Consider the following 20,638-nt stretch of genomic DNA (forward strand, 5'->3'; position numbering starts at 1 on the left):
CTGCATGTTGTGCTTTCTAAGACATTCGGTTCAAGATCAATCCCAAACGCATTCTTCCTAACGATGTTATGTCTGCGAATGCGTGGGGTGTCATCACTTGTGGACAAAACACATTGAAACGCTCTGTCGCGCCGAGAAGTACATCGCATAGTGTCCTGTCCGTCTCCCTGTCTGTATGTTTTCACTAGCACCGTAAACAACGGACCAAATATTGCCTACAATACATGATTAATGTCACCGGAGCAGTTGAACAATGTCGTCCACTTCACGCAACGAGCATTGACTTCCATTCGAGCGCCGCAATTCAAGATTATCCCCTGGTTAAATAATCGCGCACGGTGTGGGCCTTAAATCCCGGCCGCACCTGACCCGACGAGATAAGCGCTACGGAAGCCACGTCGCTCGTCAGATTCGCGGAAATGAAGTCGAATATATATTTATTTATGCGCGCGCAGATGGGGGCGTCACTCAAACCGCCCTGCCAATTATCACAACATCCCAGGAGCGCACGGCAGGTCTACGTGGCGCCGCGTGTGGTCCTCCTCTTCTTTGAAAGGCGACACCGACACGGAAAAGTCTCCGATTACGCGCAAAGGGTCAGTAATTATAACCAAAGCATATGGCAGCAAAGGTACAAGGTTGCCGTAAAAGTGAGTACTGTGGCCAGCACTTGTTATGAAACTGGGTTCGGTGGGGTAAAGGAGTGAAGGGGACTGGGATCGTGTTGCAAATGTTGCTAACGAGGAAAGTTGACTTTGCATTGCGATCCTGGCGCCTGGTATGATGTTTGCGGTTTGTCTTTGTAAGTGGATTAGGGGAGAAGTCATCCAAAGCCATAAAAGGCATGCGTGCATTTTTATAGCCTTTCAACCCAGGTTATACACCAAACATCACTCTGATACACTTTGGTCTTAAAACTTAGTTGCTTTTGGTCGACGAGAAACTTCATCTTTTTTAATCTTAGCATCAAAATTTTGAAGATAAGATCCTACCAAGTATACGAAAACAACATATGGCCGAATTTATTTGGTCTTGTTATTCTACTAGGAAGTAGTGTTAACCTTTTGAAACAAACTGTGTTCACAATATGTTTTGTTCTCGAAATATCTCATGCATGTGTAGCACGGTGTTATTGTTTATTTCATCAGAAAACCTACAAATCGTTGCGTATCTAACCATGAATCTAATACTGCCTGACAATACAACTGAAAGCGGCTGAAGATAAATTTCTTCGTGGTGAAAGGATACCCGGAAAGCCGGTAATGAACAACCGACGCTTGTCACGACCTGAGGTGAACAAATAGCAAAACACTTGGCTTGTCGCTTTCATCAGCAACCGAAGCGCTGTCCATCACGTTATATTGACGTTTTGGTTCGAGAAAAACACATTATTTCATGGCGGTATTTGCTATGTTTGAAAGGCATAAACGGTTTCTGTTTCGGTAAAACAATTCCGGTCTGAAAATTTCATGTTTTTGTGGTGTTGTTCGCTTATCTTTTTACAAATCCAATACGATCGATTTTGGACTTTTGTGTTTCTTTATAGCATTACAATTTTTGATTTGGTAACACCACAATTTCATTAATCTGTTTTTTGGGACAATCAAATATCTGTGCGAAGTTATCACGGTAATGCAAAAAAATAGCTAAACAAGTTCGTTCTTTGGCGTTTATGTAAACAGTTCGTATTTCCTATAGTTAGCAACGGTTAGCTATTCAGATTAACAGATAAACCACTTAAGGGAGGAGGAGATTGTTGGGTTACTTTAGAATGAATAACGGACTTCAGTCAATCACCCAGGTCTGAAACATTTGAACACGAATCTCATTCATTTTCGACGAACACCTCTTGTGTGGGACAGATGTTTGTGTACATAAGATATCCTTGACCCACAAGGGTTGAAAATTCCCTGCGAGCCAGTCTATCGCGCGTTGACCCCTGTTTCAGTTGACTAATGTTCATTGGCGTCCCGGGCCAGTAGATTTGTAGCAGGTACGCGAAAACGTTCTTTCATGTCGGCCTATGCAATCCTGATGAATGAGGCATTAGAGCAGCAAGGTAGGAGATCGCCGAAGGGTGGAATGTCATAGAAACGCATTCAAAATGAGAAGCGCCTATCACTGTGGGCGAGCGTTTGGTTGACGCAATAAACAGCAACCGTTGCCATGGCGTACTTATGATACACATGTCATTCGTTTACCATTAAAGCTACACTGCAGCGGTACCTATCACAGGTTTGAATCGTATCGTTAGCCGGCCTTATGGTGAAAAGATGAGCTTTACATATTTATGACAGGGTAGTTAAAGTTGGTGCGGAATTCAGAGAAATAATAAGCGTTCCGAAAACGACCAATGAATGTAAATTCTACATTGTGTAGGCTTGAACCATTATATACCTTTAACAAAATCCCCTCCTACCAAATCGTTGTTCCGAGTTGTATGTTTGGGCCGTTAATAATTCTGACAACCCAAAGGTGTTTACTGACAACTATGACCGAAAAGTAGCATAAGTACGTCAATGGACCTCCCTACGGGCGATTCTGTATGCCATCCATTAATGTGCGGCTGGCGGATTACCTTGCGCATTTACATTAGCGACGAGCGTTTGCGTGGAGCCTAACGACCGAAAGGAAACCATCAGAAGACTGGGAAAAAGCCCAGTGCTGCAAACGGACAAACTGCAAAGGACCGCACACTCGCTGCCGTACTGTACAGAATTGCTCCCCAGTGACTAGGTATAAGTAAAGTGGCTTCCTTTCTCCATATGATCGGTCTATTTTCAGCCGCCGTACACCCACAGAGAATTGAAGTGTGAAACGATGGCTTGTGGACAGTTTAAGCAACCAAAACCTGGCGGGCATAAAGATCTAAGTCAAAGTCCGAAATCCCACATTTGCTTAATCCAATCCTAATGTTGTGACCAGAAGACCTTTGAATGCTGCGCGTCCGTCCAAAATCACGTGTTTATGTGCCATGCTGCTTACATTATAATTTGCAATCGCATGCCTCACAAGCTTTGTCACAACCGTGCCTTGCTGAGGTCCCCCAAATCCCAGCAAAGCATGACAGGACAACTTGGCAAAATCGAGCGCGGTTGTGGACAATTGGAACAGCAACAACCGTAACCAATGTAACGCTCCGCAGGGGCTAAGTTTAAATTTGGGAAGCAATTTACGCTATACTGCGACCTGTGCTACGGACTTACAGTGTTTCCAATTTTCCGAGCCCTGTGAAGGATGCGTGATCCAGTGTTGTCAACTTGTTCCCGCTGATGATTCTATAAAAAAAAGTGCTGTTACATAAGATTTAGCCATTTCATCCTAAGGTCCTAAATTTGTGTCTGCTCTTGGCAAATTGGAACATTTTTTGAAGCACCAAAGTAGGGGGTACGACAGTCAATGTGAAATTATACATTATTTAGGCATATTTGTGAAGAATGCGTAACAAGTACGAGAAAATATCATGAAAACTCAAGGGGTACAAGCGCTAAAAAGGTTAAGAAACACTGACCTAGACAATGTTATATTAGTTTACCAAACAGTTCACATTGTCGAGTTCTTTTATTTTTAAAGTTAAGGGAGCCTGGCAAATGCAGAGTCTGTTTAAGCTTGTTTTCACTACTTTTCTTCCGCAATACAGAACCCGGTAAGACTTAAATGACAAGGAATTGTTTATTGATTTAGGCCCTTCATAACAGGATAATCATATCGAATACTGGTTTTGTAATACAACGCTCAGCGTACAAATAAAGTCAACATGACCGTTTCCACAAAAGGATATTTATCAAACAGATCAATGTGCGATACCCCAACCAAGCTTTGAACGAGGCGGTTCCCGATAAAACTGAATGTACAAACTCCGGACAGGATTTCTTTGGACCGGATTAAGAAAATTTATGGTGTCGGTCACAAGGGGCTCGAAAAACTTTATCGGCGCCACCAGTTAAGTTGTATTTATGGCCAACACCCGGTTGTGAATTGCTACACAGTACAAGCCAGGTGCAAATCTGTGCTACACACGGTTAACGATTTATCACGTTAAAGATGAGTGAGCACCTTCGTGCCTTTACCGATTTAACGAATCTTCGCAAACAAACGCGATAATTTATGTCATTTTGATATTTGTTTTTCAACACGTAGACATGCCTGTACACCTGTGTACGTGTTTCACATGCATTTGTTGGTAAAGTTTCGGAGCATTTAGCCAATTACCAGTTCAAACACATGTCTTGGTATGGATGTTTAAAAGGTATTTCAAACGCTTATTATTTCATGGGAAGAGTTTGTAAGTATTTCTATATAATGTTGGAGTAAGTCCAAATCACACGGAACTAAAAACCACCAAAAACAAACTTTAGTGTACAATTCGATGTACAGCAACAATTATGCAGCTGGATTAACGACTTTGTGCATTCTGCTTGGCAAGCATTGGAAATACTTGTGGCAGAGCTCACACTCTGGTCAGTAAACACTGTAACTTACAACTGTTGTAGGAGCTATAAAATCCACTTAGCCTTTTCCAGTGTGTACATTGTACATATAGGCATACCATGGCGTACAAGTGCATGGTAAATTTGCTATATACTTGTGCTGTTTGCTTATTGAGCCAGGTTTACGAAGGGCTGAAAATCGTTGACCAGTTTGCGGTATTCCCAGGCTCCTGCACCAGCAAAAAGTTTGATAAGGGCGTTATGGCTGCGTGAAGCCAAAAAGATGCACAGGACCGTAAAAACGATTTTCACATTTGCAGTTGCCGCATACTTTTTTGAGCGTGACCTAACCGCGTAAAAGAAAACGTAGAAAATGGCATGGTATCCACCAGCACAGTCGAGATCTCTTGACTTGTATTAACTGCGTTTAAAAAGGTTATTATGGACATTTGACGTAATGTCTCTTTTTGAGGGATTTTGATGCTTGTTTCCATGAATTTCTTGTAATAATACTTATTTGTTCAGGGGTTCCATACTTGTATTTCCGAAGTTGCACTTGGCTAAAATGTAAACAAAAGTAAGAACTTTTAAAAACCAGCTATATATAGAACTGAATGAATGTCGGGATTTGGTAAACACGGCGTCGCTCCCTAGCGAATTTTTCAAATCATCAGTTTTCTCCAATGTAAAACGGTCGCAGGAACAAGTTATGAGTCAACTGTCCCGTCTCCAAGCACAGACACACGTAAAAACTTAAAACCAAGTTGTCTTATTATTCTGGATCCTTGCAGTTTAGGCACCAAATTTTCCTTTTCCAATTGAGCTGAACTTTGGTAGATACAGGACATTTGTTCTACTCAAGAACGTCAATTACTAATGTGAGTCATTTTGACATTCCCAGCTGTTCCACTACTGGTATCTGATTACTCGGGCTGTTCTCAGGCGGTGACAGAGCAATATTTGGAGGTAACAATTTCAGTAAGGGCGCACGTCAAGAAATAGAGACAAAATCGCCACTTTTAAGCAAAGCAAATTACATGTAAGGCCTCCGTTTGTAATCCAGTAAAGGTTTTTGAATGTCAAGAAAAGCTGCAATTTTCGCGCTGACGTAATTCAACTGTCTGGATCTTTTCTCCATAGTAGCTGAAAAAGGGGCCGCGCATGGTGCGTCAATCTACTTGTGCCAAATATCAAAATCAAGATGCCGTTTTACGGCCTTGTTTTCCCGGTGGGTTTAGATATGAAATTTCAGCCAGTGAAGTACGTTCCGTTCTTTTCAACAACTATTTGTGCCCCGGAGTCGTAACATTTAAGGCACTAAATGCGGCATGTACATTCTTTTTATATCCGTTACAGCCTGTTTTGTCATTGCACATCGTTTTTGTTGATGGAAACGTTTTTTGGTAAACAAAATTGTTTTCCTGTAGGTATAATGGACATTATTGAAATAGAGTAAGGATTTTCTTCTTATTCTTTAATATAGTTTTACATTTATTGCTTGGAACGACTCTATCTTTTTCATAACTAGTAATATAAAATGGATGCATGCATTTAGCTTACAAGTATTTATAATTGGGTCTTGACCTATGCTTGCTACTACATGCATTCTACACAGTCGTATAGGTTGCTTTTAATTACATTGAGGTTACGTTCGGTACGACAGCGGGAATGTCATACACGCACCGTCTCCTATGCCCCGACGCAATGTCTACTGGAGGAATCTTTCTTCCTCCATGCCTGCCGGACGCCCGGCTGTTTGTTATTAAAAGTTTGAACGAAATCTTTGGGGAAATGTGCGCGACCATCAAAGGCGCTGTAATGCTTTTACTCTGGACGGCTCTTGTGGACGGTGCCTTCAGGTTTACTGAAATTTCGCGTCGAATCCCTTAACGATGCCACACGATAGGGATTAATGGACAGAGGGTAATGTATTCTCAGCGACCATACACTGCTATAGACAAGTATCAACTTGTTGAGATGTTACTGAATTTTGATTTGTGCAACTAACCAAACAGCACACGTTGCCTTATGTTGGACATGTGTTAATGGTCACATATATTTTCGAGCTGGGCGTCTCAGTCTGGCACTACCGTTTACCTACAGGCCTGTAGCAGCTGACAACTAGACGGCAATACTCTGTAAAATTGTTTTCATTCAGGTTAAATTTTTTTGGGAGAAATGTTATTTAAAACAAAAAATCGGGTTGGTGAGATGGTTGACAAGCCCTTGGTTCAACTTAAAAACAACTTTCAGTGCAGAGTTGCAAGCGGGGCCGAACCCGGCCCAAACCCGAAAGTATAAGCCCGAAACCCGGCCCGAACCCGAAACGTTTTTGCAAAGCCCGTTTAGGCCCGAAATTTTGATTGAGAGGCCTATCCACGAAAGCCTTGCAACAAAGGATGAGAAAGAAAAAAGAGAAAGACAACAAACACAATGAACAATAGTAGACAATGGGGTAAACAATACATTTTAGAGGAGGTGGGGCATTAGGTCAAAGCCAGAGAATTGTTACTTAGCTGAGTGATTTTATTTAAAAAACAATGGCGGACACGGAACGTAAAGTTAGGCCCGTTTTGAGCCCGTTTTCTCAGAAATACCTAAGCCCGGACCGGGCCCGAACCCGGCCCGAACCCGGCCCGAACCCGGCCCGACTTGCAACTCTGTTGCAGTGGTCCTTTTGAAAACGATTATATGTAAATGCTTGTCACTACAAACCGTATTAAGACTGAGACTCAATGAGGCAAACTGTCAAATTTCAATAGTGAATTGCCAACTATTGAAATTAAGCGGAATTAATCGCTCAAGGTTTCGAGTATAGCTACTTCTGAACAATGCACTATTATTCCAGTGTACTTAATTTCTTGAGGGCAATCCAATGATCGTAAGTGGACTTTGAGTTCAAAATACAATAATAATGGGGTTACCTCATTGGTACTCGGAAATGAAAACACTCATGCGTTATTCGCTGCTAGATTTTTATTAAATATGTTAAGATACGATTTTTATTAAATATGTTGATAAACTTCTTCCCGACTACTACAGGCATAAAATCACCAATAGTTTTCAGATATCAGATACTTACAGTGTTTTTAGAAAGTGAAGATCGTTAAATGCTTTCGGTGATATTTCCACAATGTTGTTTACTTCAAGATTTCTGAAAACAAAATGTACAATTTATTTATTATAAGATTCTATACCAGTGGTTCTCAAACTTTTTCATTATTTTTTCAAAACGGTCCCTTTGCCATTATTTCGAGGTCTCGCGGCCTTAAAATGTATTTGAGAAAAACGAAAGTTGATTGCAGGATTTTAGCTTGTTATGCAAAATTGCGCATAACAATTACGATTGTGCGCGAACAATTGCATTTTTGTTAGTTTCATGCAATAAAGACTTGTGTTTAGCAATGGAGACAGTCGATTCTACTTTGATTTAAACTTATTTAGTGGCACAAACTGCCGCAAAATAAGATTATAGAATTACTTCAGCCTTTTCGCGGTCCACCCAAAATTGCCTTACGGACCCCAAAAGGGCCGCGGACCCCAGTTTGAAAACCGCTGTTCTATACTATTGGGCAAAACAATGTGACGTCTTTGCTACAGTCTTGTATAAAAAGGAGAAAAAACAAAATTCAATCTGAACTCCATTATGTATTTATTAGCAAAAACAACAACACTGCCTAGTATTTCAGAAAGACCACATTGTGGGCAAACCTTCGGACCACAAAACCACAAACGAGCTGCTGTGCCAAGCAATATTGACGCAATAACAACATGACAGAAATACGAACAGGCGCAGGTAGGCTTCGTCTGATGTCTGCTTCTGTGATCAGAGCATCAAAACAAACGTGGACCAGCACAGCCGACAGGGAGTCAACAGAATTGACCTTCTAACGGCTTTGATGGGTTTTTTAAGCCTGCATCAACAACGCGCTTTACTTCAAAGGTTTTTTATCAGGCTTTATTGGCTTGTAGTATCAGAAAGACACGCTGCGGCGAATTTGCACAAAACAAATCTATTACCAACAGGATTTCAACAGGTGTGAATGCGTGCTTTCTTGTGTAAACTATGGACCTTGAGATTGTCGGCCGTTGTTGCCTAAAGAAACCTTGGGCAAAGCCGGCAAAGAACGCATTTTCTTCATAGTTTTTTGCACAAAACTATCTCTAGGTTGGACGCTGTATCCATAATGTCGAATTTCGGCCTGTATAACCCTAAGTTATCAATTCATATTCAGCGAGCTATAACGTTCGCGTGCGCGTTTGGAAAGCAATTTCCGTTTTGACAAAAGCCGCACACATTATTCAGCGATCCCCAACTAAAGAGTTGTCGCAAAGCTTCATGCCACTCATTGGATAATATGTTCTCGATTTTAACCACATGACTTATCCAATCCATACTGAAGTTGTGAGACTTGAAGAATATATAACATTGTTTGATAAAGACTTGCCAGGTTAAACGGAAAATATTTTATTGTCATTGGGTTTAAATTTAATCGTTTATTTTTGTACATTTATTGTTGTCATAGTGATAGTCAAACAAACAACCCAAACGGATTTGATATAAAAGTTACATTCACACAATCGCAACTACATGGTTATATGCTACGTTTTCAACAGTTCCATCAAACAGTCAATCCCTAAATTATTTTCAGACAAATATACGAAAGAAAAGTGACAACCAAAGCAGGTCGATGTATCTGATAACTTCTGACCAAACAATTGACGGAAGACACTTAAATCCAAAGTTGGAGTCTGAAGATCAATTGTTTAGCTGAAGCCTCTGTCTGTTGTAGCTTAAAAGTGGGGTATGTAAGATATCCTAGATTCAACATATTGTCACCCAGGCGCTCAGAAGCGTGATATGTTATGATGCGCGCCTGCCAGTGAACTCGCACGCAACTGTGAGGCGAGATTTTTTTGAAGAACTTCGATGTGGGTATTTAAGTTTAACAATAGCATATTTAAATTCATGATGCTGTTTATTTACTTTATTTATAACACCGACGAGTGATACTTCGCCTTGAAATTGCTTTCCTGTGTTTTGATTTTCCTCTTATGTGATCCCTCTTTGAATTTGAAAATTTGTGGCCACTACCAAACCTTGGAAGTATGAGTAAGTTCAAAGTTATTTTATCTCTAAAAATCTGCGTAGGTTTACGCCCCAAATTTCCACAACTCCAGCTGGGCATTCAGAATTGTATCGAGATAAGCGCAACTTGGGTGTGAAGAAACGGGGGATTTTGTTACTGTCGACGGAGAAGATTAACAACTTGGGTGAGTCGTCCCCGTCGATCAGCGATCGTCAAACAACTCGGGATTATACGGATTAGCACCACACAGACCGTGTCGCAAGTGAGAGACAGCACAATGGATCCAAGTGCGAAAATCATCCTCAGGTTACCCCGGGTGTTCGGCAATTTGATACGAACGTGATGAGACGATACCATTGCCTACTGGTATGAACTTGGTTGGCGTTCAGGCAGTTCAAAGAGCAGCCGCGTAGTGTGGAAAGAAGTGTCTACCGACTTTGATACAGTGTGAAACCTTTGATACATAAAGTGAAGTGTGAAACCGACAGGCCCCAAACCATAACGACCCTTTTGTGGAGATATTCACACAAAGGCCAGGCGTCGTATGTCTGTCAACTAACCGCGTTTTTTATGTGTGAGCAAGACTGACGACATGTGTTGACAAGCACGGTTTACCATCCTTTTCCTCGTGGAATATAGTTCGACCATTTTCCTGTGCAACTCAAGCCTCTTCGCACGCAGACTTAAAGTCACCCTTCATTAGATATGGCGGAAAACAAACCCTTATATAGCAAGCTTCTATTTTACGAAAAATCGCAACAAATTGAGCAAGGCATCGTGGTTGTGATCGGATCGTAGCGAACACAAAACGTGATCATCACAATATCGTGACCCAACATAAAACAAACTCGTTTATAAATCCGGATTAAAACTTGGCTACATTCTCTTTTCGCGCTTTGCTTGACCACATTTGTTGATGATGACGCGCCTTTCTCTCGGTAACTAACGGGTAATTTGTTTATCAAAGTTATATAAATTCCTCGAAAATTTTAATTTGAAGACGATCGGGGTCAACGACTAATAAACAAAGAATACTTTCAAATACATAACTTTAACATCTAAGCAGGGAATAACAGTTCGAACTTCGAATCTTGTCACTTCATCTGCAGATTGTCAATAGCCATCAGAACACTTTAAATGTAGGGTTTGATGCGGTGAATGATATTCAAAAGATGTAGTAGAGTATTAGGCAGTGTTTTTAAAATGCACACAAGAGCCAATTCATAACTCTGAAAACCTGTTCTTCTTACAACACAACGATTTAGGTTAAAAGGCAGTTGCATCGCATAAAACAACGCACAATGCATAAGTACATACAATAGAATTTGTGAAACTTCAATTTAACTCAATTACTTGTATTTTTGTTTAGTGATTCGGTGTTAAAAAAGACAATGTGAGGAATTGGAGTAATAAAATAATTTATTTGCAAAATTTGTTTGCTGGGAAACAAACATTTGCACCCATATGGGTTTAATTTTCCGCAAACAGTTTTCTCAGATCAGACTTAACGGTTGCACGCTTATTGCAGTGGTCCTGTGACCCAGAACACTACCATGGCGCCTTGTGCACCTGTTTGTGGCGCCGCGACGTTGCGCGAGTGCGAATGACAACAAATTAAAGGTTGCCAATCGAACACCACTCGGCGTTTGATCGCGCAAAGCCTTTGTTCTTCCAGCGAGAATCAAAACGGACGCAATCCGTCCAAAACAGATTTCGTTGCTGGTTTTAAGGATTTTCAGTGTCCTCTGTTAAATCACCGAAATTTGCTCACGGCGAGCATAGATTGACGTGAGTTGAATACTATTTAGCGCTTGACGCCGGCTTACGAAGTGACGTCATACCTTCTCTTATCAAATACGAGTGATGGATCGGTAAGGCATCTTCCGTTTCGTCGAAAAGTAGGTTATAAGGCTACGGGGAAGAACTATAACGCGCCTACGAGATCAACTTTACCGGTTACGCAAGCTAAATTTGTTTCATTTCGTTAAAACGTGTTTTTGTAATATATCCAAACAGGCAAAAAAGCTTTTCTATGTCCAATTCGATGTTTATCAGAACCTTGACGGTTGAATGTTCAAATTTCAACTTCCTGCGTTTACGTAAAAAGAAATTATGGTGACACTTGCACGGCGATTTCAGACGTTTCTTCAATATTACCACAAAACAACAACAACGGAAATGCCTGGGGCTTTAGGTTGTAAATCGTCTGACGACAGCGGGGGTCGCAAATGACCGATAGGAGGCGACGGCGTTGACGGAAGCGGTAAACACTTTACCAGTAGGATTTGCGCTGTTGGCGACAGACGACGCACCCAGCGAAATAACTTGTAAATCACAGGCCTAAGTGTCGGGGCAAACAAACCGGCGATCGGTAAATGGAAAATCCGCGTTGGCTGCTGAATGGTAAGTTGGTGTTTACCCGTTCGACTCCCACCTCGCACAAACGTACACTGAAACGTGCGACTGCTAACTCAATCAGCTGGATTTCGGCACGTAAACCACGTTTAGAGTGAGTACATTATCGTGCTGACCGCAAATTTATTGTGATCACAGCTATAAACTACTTCATCTACTGTTATACGCCAACCTCATGTAGCCAAACTTACATGCTTGCCGTTTTAGTTCGTAAATCCAATGGCAAAGTGATGATACTTTTCGTCTTCTCTCAGTGTCAAGGACTTTGGAAAACTTTAGGTTTTGTGCGTTAGTGTGCATACGACGTAAAGGAAATTACACTGCGTTTGTGGTTTCCCAAATCAGTCCTTTGCTGACAAATTGTCAAATCAAAACAGCTCTAATTGTGACTGAGGGTTTTCAGGATAGGTTTGTGAAAACTGTGACTATAGATTGATCGATTGGGGTCCTACTGTTGTGAACAGCGCGTGAGAATTTAATTCAAGCCTCTTGGTCTCCCACAGAGTTTGCGCATGTGGAGAGGGCCGTGGACCTTTCCCCTTCATTTCATCTGCTTCCGAGAGCAGAGACGCCGGCGCCAAACCGCCTGGTGCTCGACGTTTGCGGTCCAATGAGCAACGACCACTACTGCTGGGCGAGTCGGCGTGTTTTTAATTTCGATGTTTACTTCCCAATGTGCAGCATCCAAACAATGCTTATCGGCAATGCCTATGATAACAGCCGTGTAAAAGACGTTGGTCCAATTTTAAGAAGTTTACAAGAAGCAAAGCTACAGAAAATTTGAACTGCGGTGGTATCCAACCGATGGCAACAGTATGTTCGTGATGGCTTTCTACAATATGAGCAAAACTGTCGTGTCAATTCCGATTTAGGCAAATACCATATAATCGAGTAAGCGTGCTGACTTTTAGTGGCCCCTTCTGTTTACAACACAAAGTTAATAGCAGATCTATGTAGTTTTGTCAACATTGGGAAGGGACACTGCATGTTATGAGCCATAATGTCTGCCCCGACCACTCCCACTGACAAATAACAACATCGACGTATTTTTGTCGCTTCAAGGCGTATTCCAAGATGTTTAACACAACACGACCTTCAAACGACATTGGTCCCGAGCATCAAACGCGCATTTTGTTTCATGTCTTCGTTCCATTGACCAGTTATAGCGCCTTACGGGTCAACGCCTTTGTCGCAATAAACACACCATGTGAGCATTATGTTCAATTGACGCGGTAAGCGAAACTTTTATTACTGAAACCCGTACGCTTCACTTAATTGCACGGGGCAATATATTTTTGTTGCCGCAGGCTGCGTATGTGCGAGAACTATAGCGGGGTATCGCCATTTAATGGGTCTGAAAATTTAACGCCACGCTAGCGACACAATCGAACGGCACGCCAAAATGAAAAATCACCGGTCTGTTACGCTTTGGAATACAAAAGCAAAACATTGAGATATTGCGTTTATACAGGCTTTCTTATACCAGTTATTGCTTCGACTTTACTGGGTTGCAGGGTCACACATGACAGACAACGAACTAAAAAGGGGATTTGTAGCTCGCCAGGGAGCCGCTTCTAATAAAGGAATATTTTGAAATACAAATTTTAATTTTATGAGATCGCTTTTTCATGTGACGATTTATCACCGCGGTGGTACTATACCGTATGTAAGTTTCTCGATGCCAAAGGTGCACCTACTATCACGACAAAAGTGTAAAACATTCACCTTTATCATTCGATATGTTTCTCGCATTGTTGAACTGTTATTCCATTTACCCTAGAAAATAGTCTCATAACGAACTGTGTTGGAGTAAAAAAAAACCTTCTTCGAAATTGATTTTCGAGTTTTTACATCCACTGCTATTTATATTTTTTATCAGAGTATCCTTTTAAATCATGTACAATACTTAGCATACACAAAACACCAACATTTTGCGTTTGGTTTACGCACATATAGTCACAAACCGCAATCACACACAGTGGTATGTCGATTACAAGTCACCACGACGAAAATATCGACATTTTAAAGTCTTTGAAAAGTGCGAGGCATCAAAGTCATTCGGTGCGGATTGGTGTAACTTTGGACCTTGACACATTAAAGTCGCCCATGTAACCGCATTGAGTGACCTTAAGAGACATGCCTTTAGATATTGTGAGTAGATTACAGCACGGTTTCGAACAGACACACTTCAATTTGGTCGCTATAAGCGATTCTGACAGCTTAGAACGGTTGAAAACTTTTGATGCTTGCTTTCATTCAGGCTAACGCGTCTATTTTCTCCCGCAAACTTTACGTTTTGTTGGCTGCCAATGCGATCAACTTCTCGATTAGGCAACGCGATTTAACGCAGGCTGCAAAGGGCAAGACTTTTTGAGCGCAATTTGTCAAAAACGCGAGAGTTAAAGGCTTTATATGCGCCCAACAAAATTGAACAGACCTGGTCATTACAGGGACTAAAGTATGTCAGCGCATTCCCTTGTGTTCAGTACGCGTTAATTCAACGTACTTCAAAGTTACGGTATTGCTTAATCGTTGGCTCACGTGCATATGTTTCATTAAGGTGGGTGCATGATTAGGTGGTATTGTAGGGGCTTAAGCAAGGCGCCGTGCAGAAAAAGTTGGTAATTAAATAATGTCGCAGCAGTTGTTGGAGTTGGAGCCGCCCGGAGTTAAGGACGCACTACCACTCTTGTGCTCCCTTGGGACTCATGCATACTCTGCTTTGCACTATTTACAAGATAATTATCCTGGAACGCAGCAGCCACCGAGCCTTGATCGCAGTGTTTATTGCCAACCTGAATTATTTCAGTCCTTTGTGGTTGCTTGTCCATGATCCAGCAGCGCAAAGGCCTTAAAGGACGCGGCTGTCGCTATCGTAACGTAAAGGTTTTTTGGCATACACCATGTGCATCTGACCTTCGTTTGGCATGCGTTCTCCTCACCTATAGCTTAGTTTACCCGCAGTGGTCTATCTCTTGTGAAAAATAACCCTCTGGCTGATAAAAGCTTGTTTTTTGTTTAACATAGCTCTGCAGTGAACCGAGTATGTTTTTATGACAGGTTATGGACCCGATACTAACGTCATGTGCGAACTGTTGGCAATTTCACACGCAAACCTTGTTTATGTTTTTTATGCCATATAAATTCACTTAATGGTCAACTCAACATTTGGTCCCATTTGGATCCCGTTGGGTGCAATCCATTATCACGCGTAATTTAACAATACCAAAGTCACACCAACAACACGAAAATGAATAGTTTTGACCCTTATAGGCCATAAGGAACAACACCAAAACCTTTTTGGCAAAAAATAGCGTTTCCAGTGTTTTCCTAAAAATCCCCCCTCTCTAAAAACTTGAGATATTTAAAAGTCTACAAAAGTTCTAAAGTGGAACTTCCCAGCCTCAAACAGGCAAATCTTTTTAAGTGTGACCAATTTTGAAAGATTCGATCACCGAATGGTGTTTGGAATTTCTTGAACACACTTTCACCTTGTGTTGCCTTGCGGACATTGACATTTTTGGTCATCGATATTTCCGCTAAAAGTTACCAGTTCTCCAAACGCGCGGTTCAAACCGCAGACTTGCCCAAATGTTTTGACGTCGGAAATGATTTGTCATCGACCGCAAGGCTAGAGGGTTGCCACACACAAACACAAGCATGAAGTATCGTTGATGAAAAAATGAACAACAAACAACTGGCGAAGTCTAGAAGAAAATGTAACGATACAAATATGCGGTCGCCAATGTGCCTTACGAGACCGCAATGTTTCCTATCGTCAAACCAACGAAAGCCCGAATGTTATTTTGGAACCTTTGACTATAGGGAACTGATGTGAAAAATGATTTTGAGGTCGCTCTGGTTAAATTGTTTTGCAAGTTATGGGGGCAGAATGGTTTTGGGTTGATATAAAGTATACCTTCTGCAAGACACGGTTTTGGTAGCCGCATAGGAATTGTTTTGGCTTTACGAGTTTGGATTTCGCCGGATACACGACTTCAACTTATATGTAAGATATCTTATGTCGCTTGTGTACACACCGAGAGAAACAGGGACTCAAACCACAATCTTATGCAAACCTACATCCGATAACAAGCGGAAGAAAACGGACGCTGCTCGTCCTGGTAACGCCAAAGGAAGGATTATCAGCTTTTATGTCACAAATCGTTCCTAATCTTGTTATCTTGACTTGGCGAGAAAAACAAAGCGGCTCTGGTCCCTATCGCTTCCCCAACATAAACGCCCACCCGCAATTTACCCTAATCCCTGGAAATCACTGAGTACAGTTATCCCTGCGCGGAATCCACGGAGCGCCAAATCCCGGCTTTTTGTGGATGAAATGTGAGTCGGAATCACTGGATATGGGTTATCAAATATCTGATTAGGCAAAGGGGTAATGTAGCTATTGTAAACAGCTTGGCGCACCCTACTTGACGGCAAAGATATTTGCACGGATAAGCTGTAGTCGCGTGGGTAAGGCATGGCTCAATAAGCACGCTGCAATAGGAAACTACTAAAACCTGCATTGACTTTTTGGAATGCAATAACAACACTGCTTTTGGACAAAAATCAAGGCACATATGTTTGACAAGGAAAACGAAAACCCTGCAAAGTTCATCCATGCCCCTTTTCTATATACATAAGTTGTAACTCCAGTGAAGTCACATTCAAAACTGGCAATGACTTGCATTTCGTGAGACAAAGTTCTAGTCATCATGTAGAAGTCCCATTGAAACCTGCGCTTTAAAATCCATTAGAGTTCTTTAAACGGCGTCATCTCCACTCAAGCCCATTGGGAACGTCTTATAATGGACGTGCAAATATTCTTTGAAGCTACGCGACCCAAAAGACGTTAAAAACTTGATTTTTGTTTTAAGAAACTGGCCAATTTGAAAGATCATCGACATTAGTAACGCGACGAATCGCCAGCAAATTAGGTTCGTACATAAACCTTTTGTTCAAACTAAGCGACAAGCAGCAGAAGACTACTTCATTTAACCACAAACTCAAACCAACGCAACATGATTGTAGTATGGTGGAAAGCAGCAAGAAGCTCAAGGTTTTCTATTCAAATAGACCCATTCAGCATGGCTTTGTGGTTTAGGTTAGGTGCGGCTTAGATTAATTTGATAAGACTTCCGGAATAGAATAAACAACATTTTACGACGTCGATACACCTATAAACAACAGATTAAAAGACCGATAAGTATCTGACTTCAATAATCGTGATCTAGTTAACGTAAAACTCGTCAACAATAGCAATCAGGCCATTTTAACTTTCCCAATGAATATTCGTTTCACTGATGCACAAATACTAAAAAACACTACAGTGGAGCATTTACTCTATGCAAACATTGCGGCTTCGGCCAACTTGGTGGTGGTCGTGTAACAGATGTTGCGCAACCTGAGGAATAGACCTACTCTTCAACGAATACGCATTGTGACGTGGTAACCTTGGGTTTGCAACGGGATGCTCCAATGTGTCAAGTAACAAGATCCCAAATGTATTGCGTGATCTGGCAGTAATTGCAAGCAGTTGTAGAGGTTCGGTGCCGAAGTAAAGCGTCCAGTGTTTTGTATTATGGCAGGTCGTGAATTTTTGGACAAAAGATAGGAATGCTTTCAAACAGCATTTGAGTAAAAAAAGCATAAAGCGAAGGTCGCTTGCCATTTGTAAGAAAACAAGACAATTCCTGTTTTCGCTTGTTGGGACTTTAAACAGGTTTTACCATGGTTCTGAATATCTTTAAGCAACACTAGTTTACGCATTGCAAAATGTTTGTCTGAGTTTAAAAAACTCAGATAAAAAATGAAAATTCTGGCTTTGTTTATGAGAGAAACAGTAAATGATCCTCGAATTCTCGTGGGTATCCGCTAGATTAAATTCTCCTTCCGCCCAACCGTACATAAAAAGAAACTGCCGATGACGCGATATGGATAATGATACTGGCGAAACAAGTCTTTGAGTTTCGAAAGTAAATTCCATCCATCCTTCAAGAAAGTTCACCAAACCAAACGTGAAATGTCCATTTCACTCAACATTATCAACTTATCCCGTGGAGGTCACTACATTCTCACGATCCTAAAGTCACGTGATTCTTGACCAATGCCGAACCGCAAATAAACTTTCGAGTCCAGTAAAGTTTCTCACATATAGAGCACTTTTATGAAAGGTTTTGAGAAACTATACTACGTATAACGCAACCATTTGTAAAAAGATGCGCAAACAAAACACATCCATCACAGAAACAAATAAAGTATTTTTGAAAGCCACGTATGTATGAATTATCGACGAGACACCATTTTCTTTTTGCAAAAGTTAAAAAATTGTCTCTTTAAACAAAATCCAATAAAAATTCTCATGCCAATCCCAACCCCTAAACCAGGCCTGGCCTAAGAGCCACCAATAAACGTGATACGCAATGTCAGTGTCGTGACTGACACAAGAAACCAACCAGTCGCAATACACTGCTTTGCTAATAAACATTTAGAGCAGATAAACGGATTTTCCGCAACAACAGAGATTACAACGACGGTTTGACTATTTCCTAAAGCAGACGATTAAGTGTGTAATACAAGTGGATTGGGAACGCGAGCTTCTCAGTTTGCATTAAATTGAAAGATTTAGAATTAATGCACTAGGAGCATATTACCAATGTGATGCAATTAATTAAACAAAAAACTAGCCCCACGCATAGACGTTTATGCGTTCAACTATGAAACCTTAATGGAGAAATCTTCCAAAAATAATCACCACCTAAGAAAAAATTCAAAATTATCTCAAAACTTGGGCAATTTTTTGCAATGAGCTTTGTTTTCAAAACATTCTCCAAATTTCGGGCAGATGCCGACTTCTCGAAGTTCCAGCTGTTTGTGAGTATCGTGGATGGCTTAGCGCTCGCATTTCACGCAAAACAATTGCCAGGAATGGAGGACCCTTGACCCGCGGGGCTCACAACTTTGACCCTGAACTTAACAGCTTCAAACACCGTTTGTGACTGAAGTGCAAAAAAGCGTCGCCACGCATAAAAAGCTTCGCACCGAGATCTGGAGGTAAATTAACGCTGTTTTAAGCAACAAGGGCCCCGATTTTTTAATCCACGTACGTGAACACCTCTACATCAAAATATAAGCAAGATATCCTCTCTCGTCTCTGCCAACCTTTCTAAACACACAGTTACCACACCCATAATTACCATTTTATAAAAGCGATTAGATCCTTTATTTCTAATATCAGACCTACGTAAATTAAATTGCGCAATATTGGTACAGCGCAATAATACGGATATAACGAACCTGGGATATGCACTTAATTGTATTTGAACATCAATTGCACCTAAAAGATTTTCACCAAACAAACAACGTAATGTGGCTGTAAAAAACACAAACTTCAAAATTCTTTCGACCGGGAGAACACAAATTTACAAAACTATTTGACCGGCTCGAGGTATCAGACTGCACTTGCTACAAAATTATCGCATAATGAAACAGTTCACAAAAATGTTACTTACATTGACTTGGTCATCTTGGGAGCTTCAGGTGGCAGTTCGTTGAAACTTTGATCGGAGCAATCGACCTCCACCAGCTTTTTACGGTCGCGAGTACAGGTGCAAGCTGTGGACAGAAACAAAAACATTGCAAGTGTTCGAAATCTTACTGCTATGCCGCGATAAAAATGTCAGCACAACTGGAAGCAATATTTTTTAAAATAAAGTTTTAGTTTTACATCAAGTTTATCAGTGGCATATTTGGGTTACAACAATACTAGAGTTTCTAACTCAGTTTGCACGTCCAAGACGATTAAGATTGCCCTTGCGATAACACAATGTTTCAAAACAATTGTTCGCCAGATTGTCGGATTCGATTTGCCATCATTTGTCCCCTACTGTTATCTCTCGATGTTTATCAACAAATAAAACTACACTCACCTGTCGGGCATTTGCCGAGGGCAATAGGCTGGTTGGTGACCCTTCCTGGCGAGGCCAACACGTGCGCTGAGTGCAACACACAACAAAAGGTGACAAAAACCCAAACAAAAATATCCATTGTGAGATTTATTCAGCAGATAAGTGAAATCAAATTTCTGCCTGTGCAGTTTTCAGCGCCAAACTTTAACAGCAGATACACTGGCCTATGATGACTTTTCGACCATATTGCAACAGTTTCAACTGGTCGTGTCGTGTAAACAGCTACATGTATATGGATAGTCGTTAAGCATCATAAGTAATACACAAAACTTCACTGTTCCGTGTGCAAATATTTAACAAATCTGGTATTACGCAGTTTTGTACGTCAAGAACAGTGACCCCAAAATTAATGTTTTTATTCCGCCGGCAAATCTACTCTCAACTCTCGCCAAACTGTTTCGGTTAAGTCAGTCTTCTTTGTCACGCTCTTATCGTGGCTGACTGGCTGATCCACTCCATTTTTACCTGCGTGTCTGACTGGTCAATGTTGAACATATATCTTTTACGTCCAGCTAATAATTTATCTGTCATAAAGTCTAAACTTTTTTCCAAAAGGTAAATTGACCTCCTTTCACTGGACGTACACGCAAATTGTAAAGCCTATCAAACCATAACCTTTCAGTTCCAACGACTTACCATTTCTAACTGTTTTCATTCAAATACGGAGATAAAAGTGTTATAATCCAGGATAGGACGGCGGCAGTCTGTAGTGGCACTTCCTCTCACTGCGCGCGAT

General features: G+C 41.1%; 1 protein-coding gene across 1 annotated transcript in view; it reads right to left on the reverse strand.

Annotated features, from left to right (window-relative positions):
- Positions 1–20,148, reverse strand: part of LOC145203982 (leucine-rich repeat-containing G-protein coupled receptor 5A-like) — a 31,790-nt gene extending 11,642 nt beyond the window's left edge. Inside the window, exons 1-4 of the mRNA XM_080076379.1 lie at positions 19,864–20,148; positions 19,447–19,549; positions 7,513–7,584; positions 3,207–3,278 (exon numbers count right to left, since the gene is read on the reverse strand). Of these exons, the coding sequence (XP_079932505.1) occupies positions 3,207–3,278; positions 7,513–7,584; positions 19,447–19,549; positions 19,864–19,981 (365 nt within the window). The 5' untranslated portion in view covers positions 19,982–20,148. The remainder of the gene's footprint in view (positions 1–3,206; positions 3,279–7,512; positions 7,585–19,446; positions 19,550–19,863) is intronic.
- Between the last annotated feature and the right edge of the window lie 490 nt (positions 20,149–20,638).

Source organism: Phallusia mammillata, chromosome 1, assembly GCF_965637545.1.
Source record: "Phallusia mammillata chromosome 1, kaPhaMamm4.hap1.1, whole genome shotgun sequence".
Classification (NCBI taxonomy): Eukaryota; Metazoa; Chordata; class Ascidiacea; order Phlebobranchia; family Ascidiidae; genus Phallusia; species Phallusia mammillata.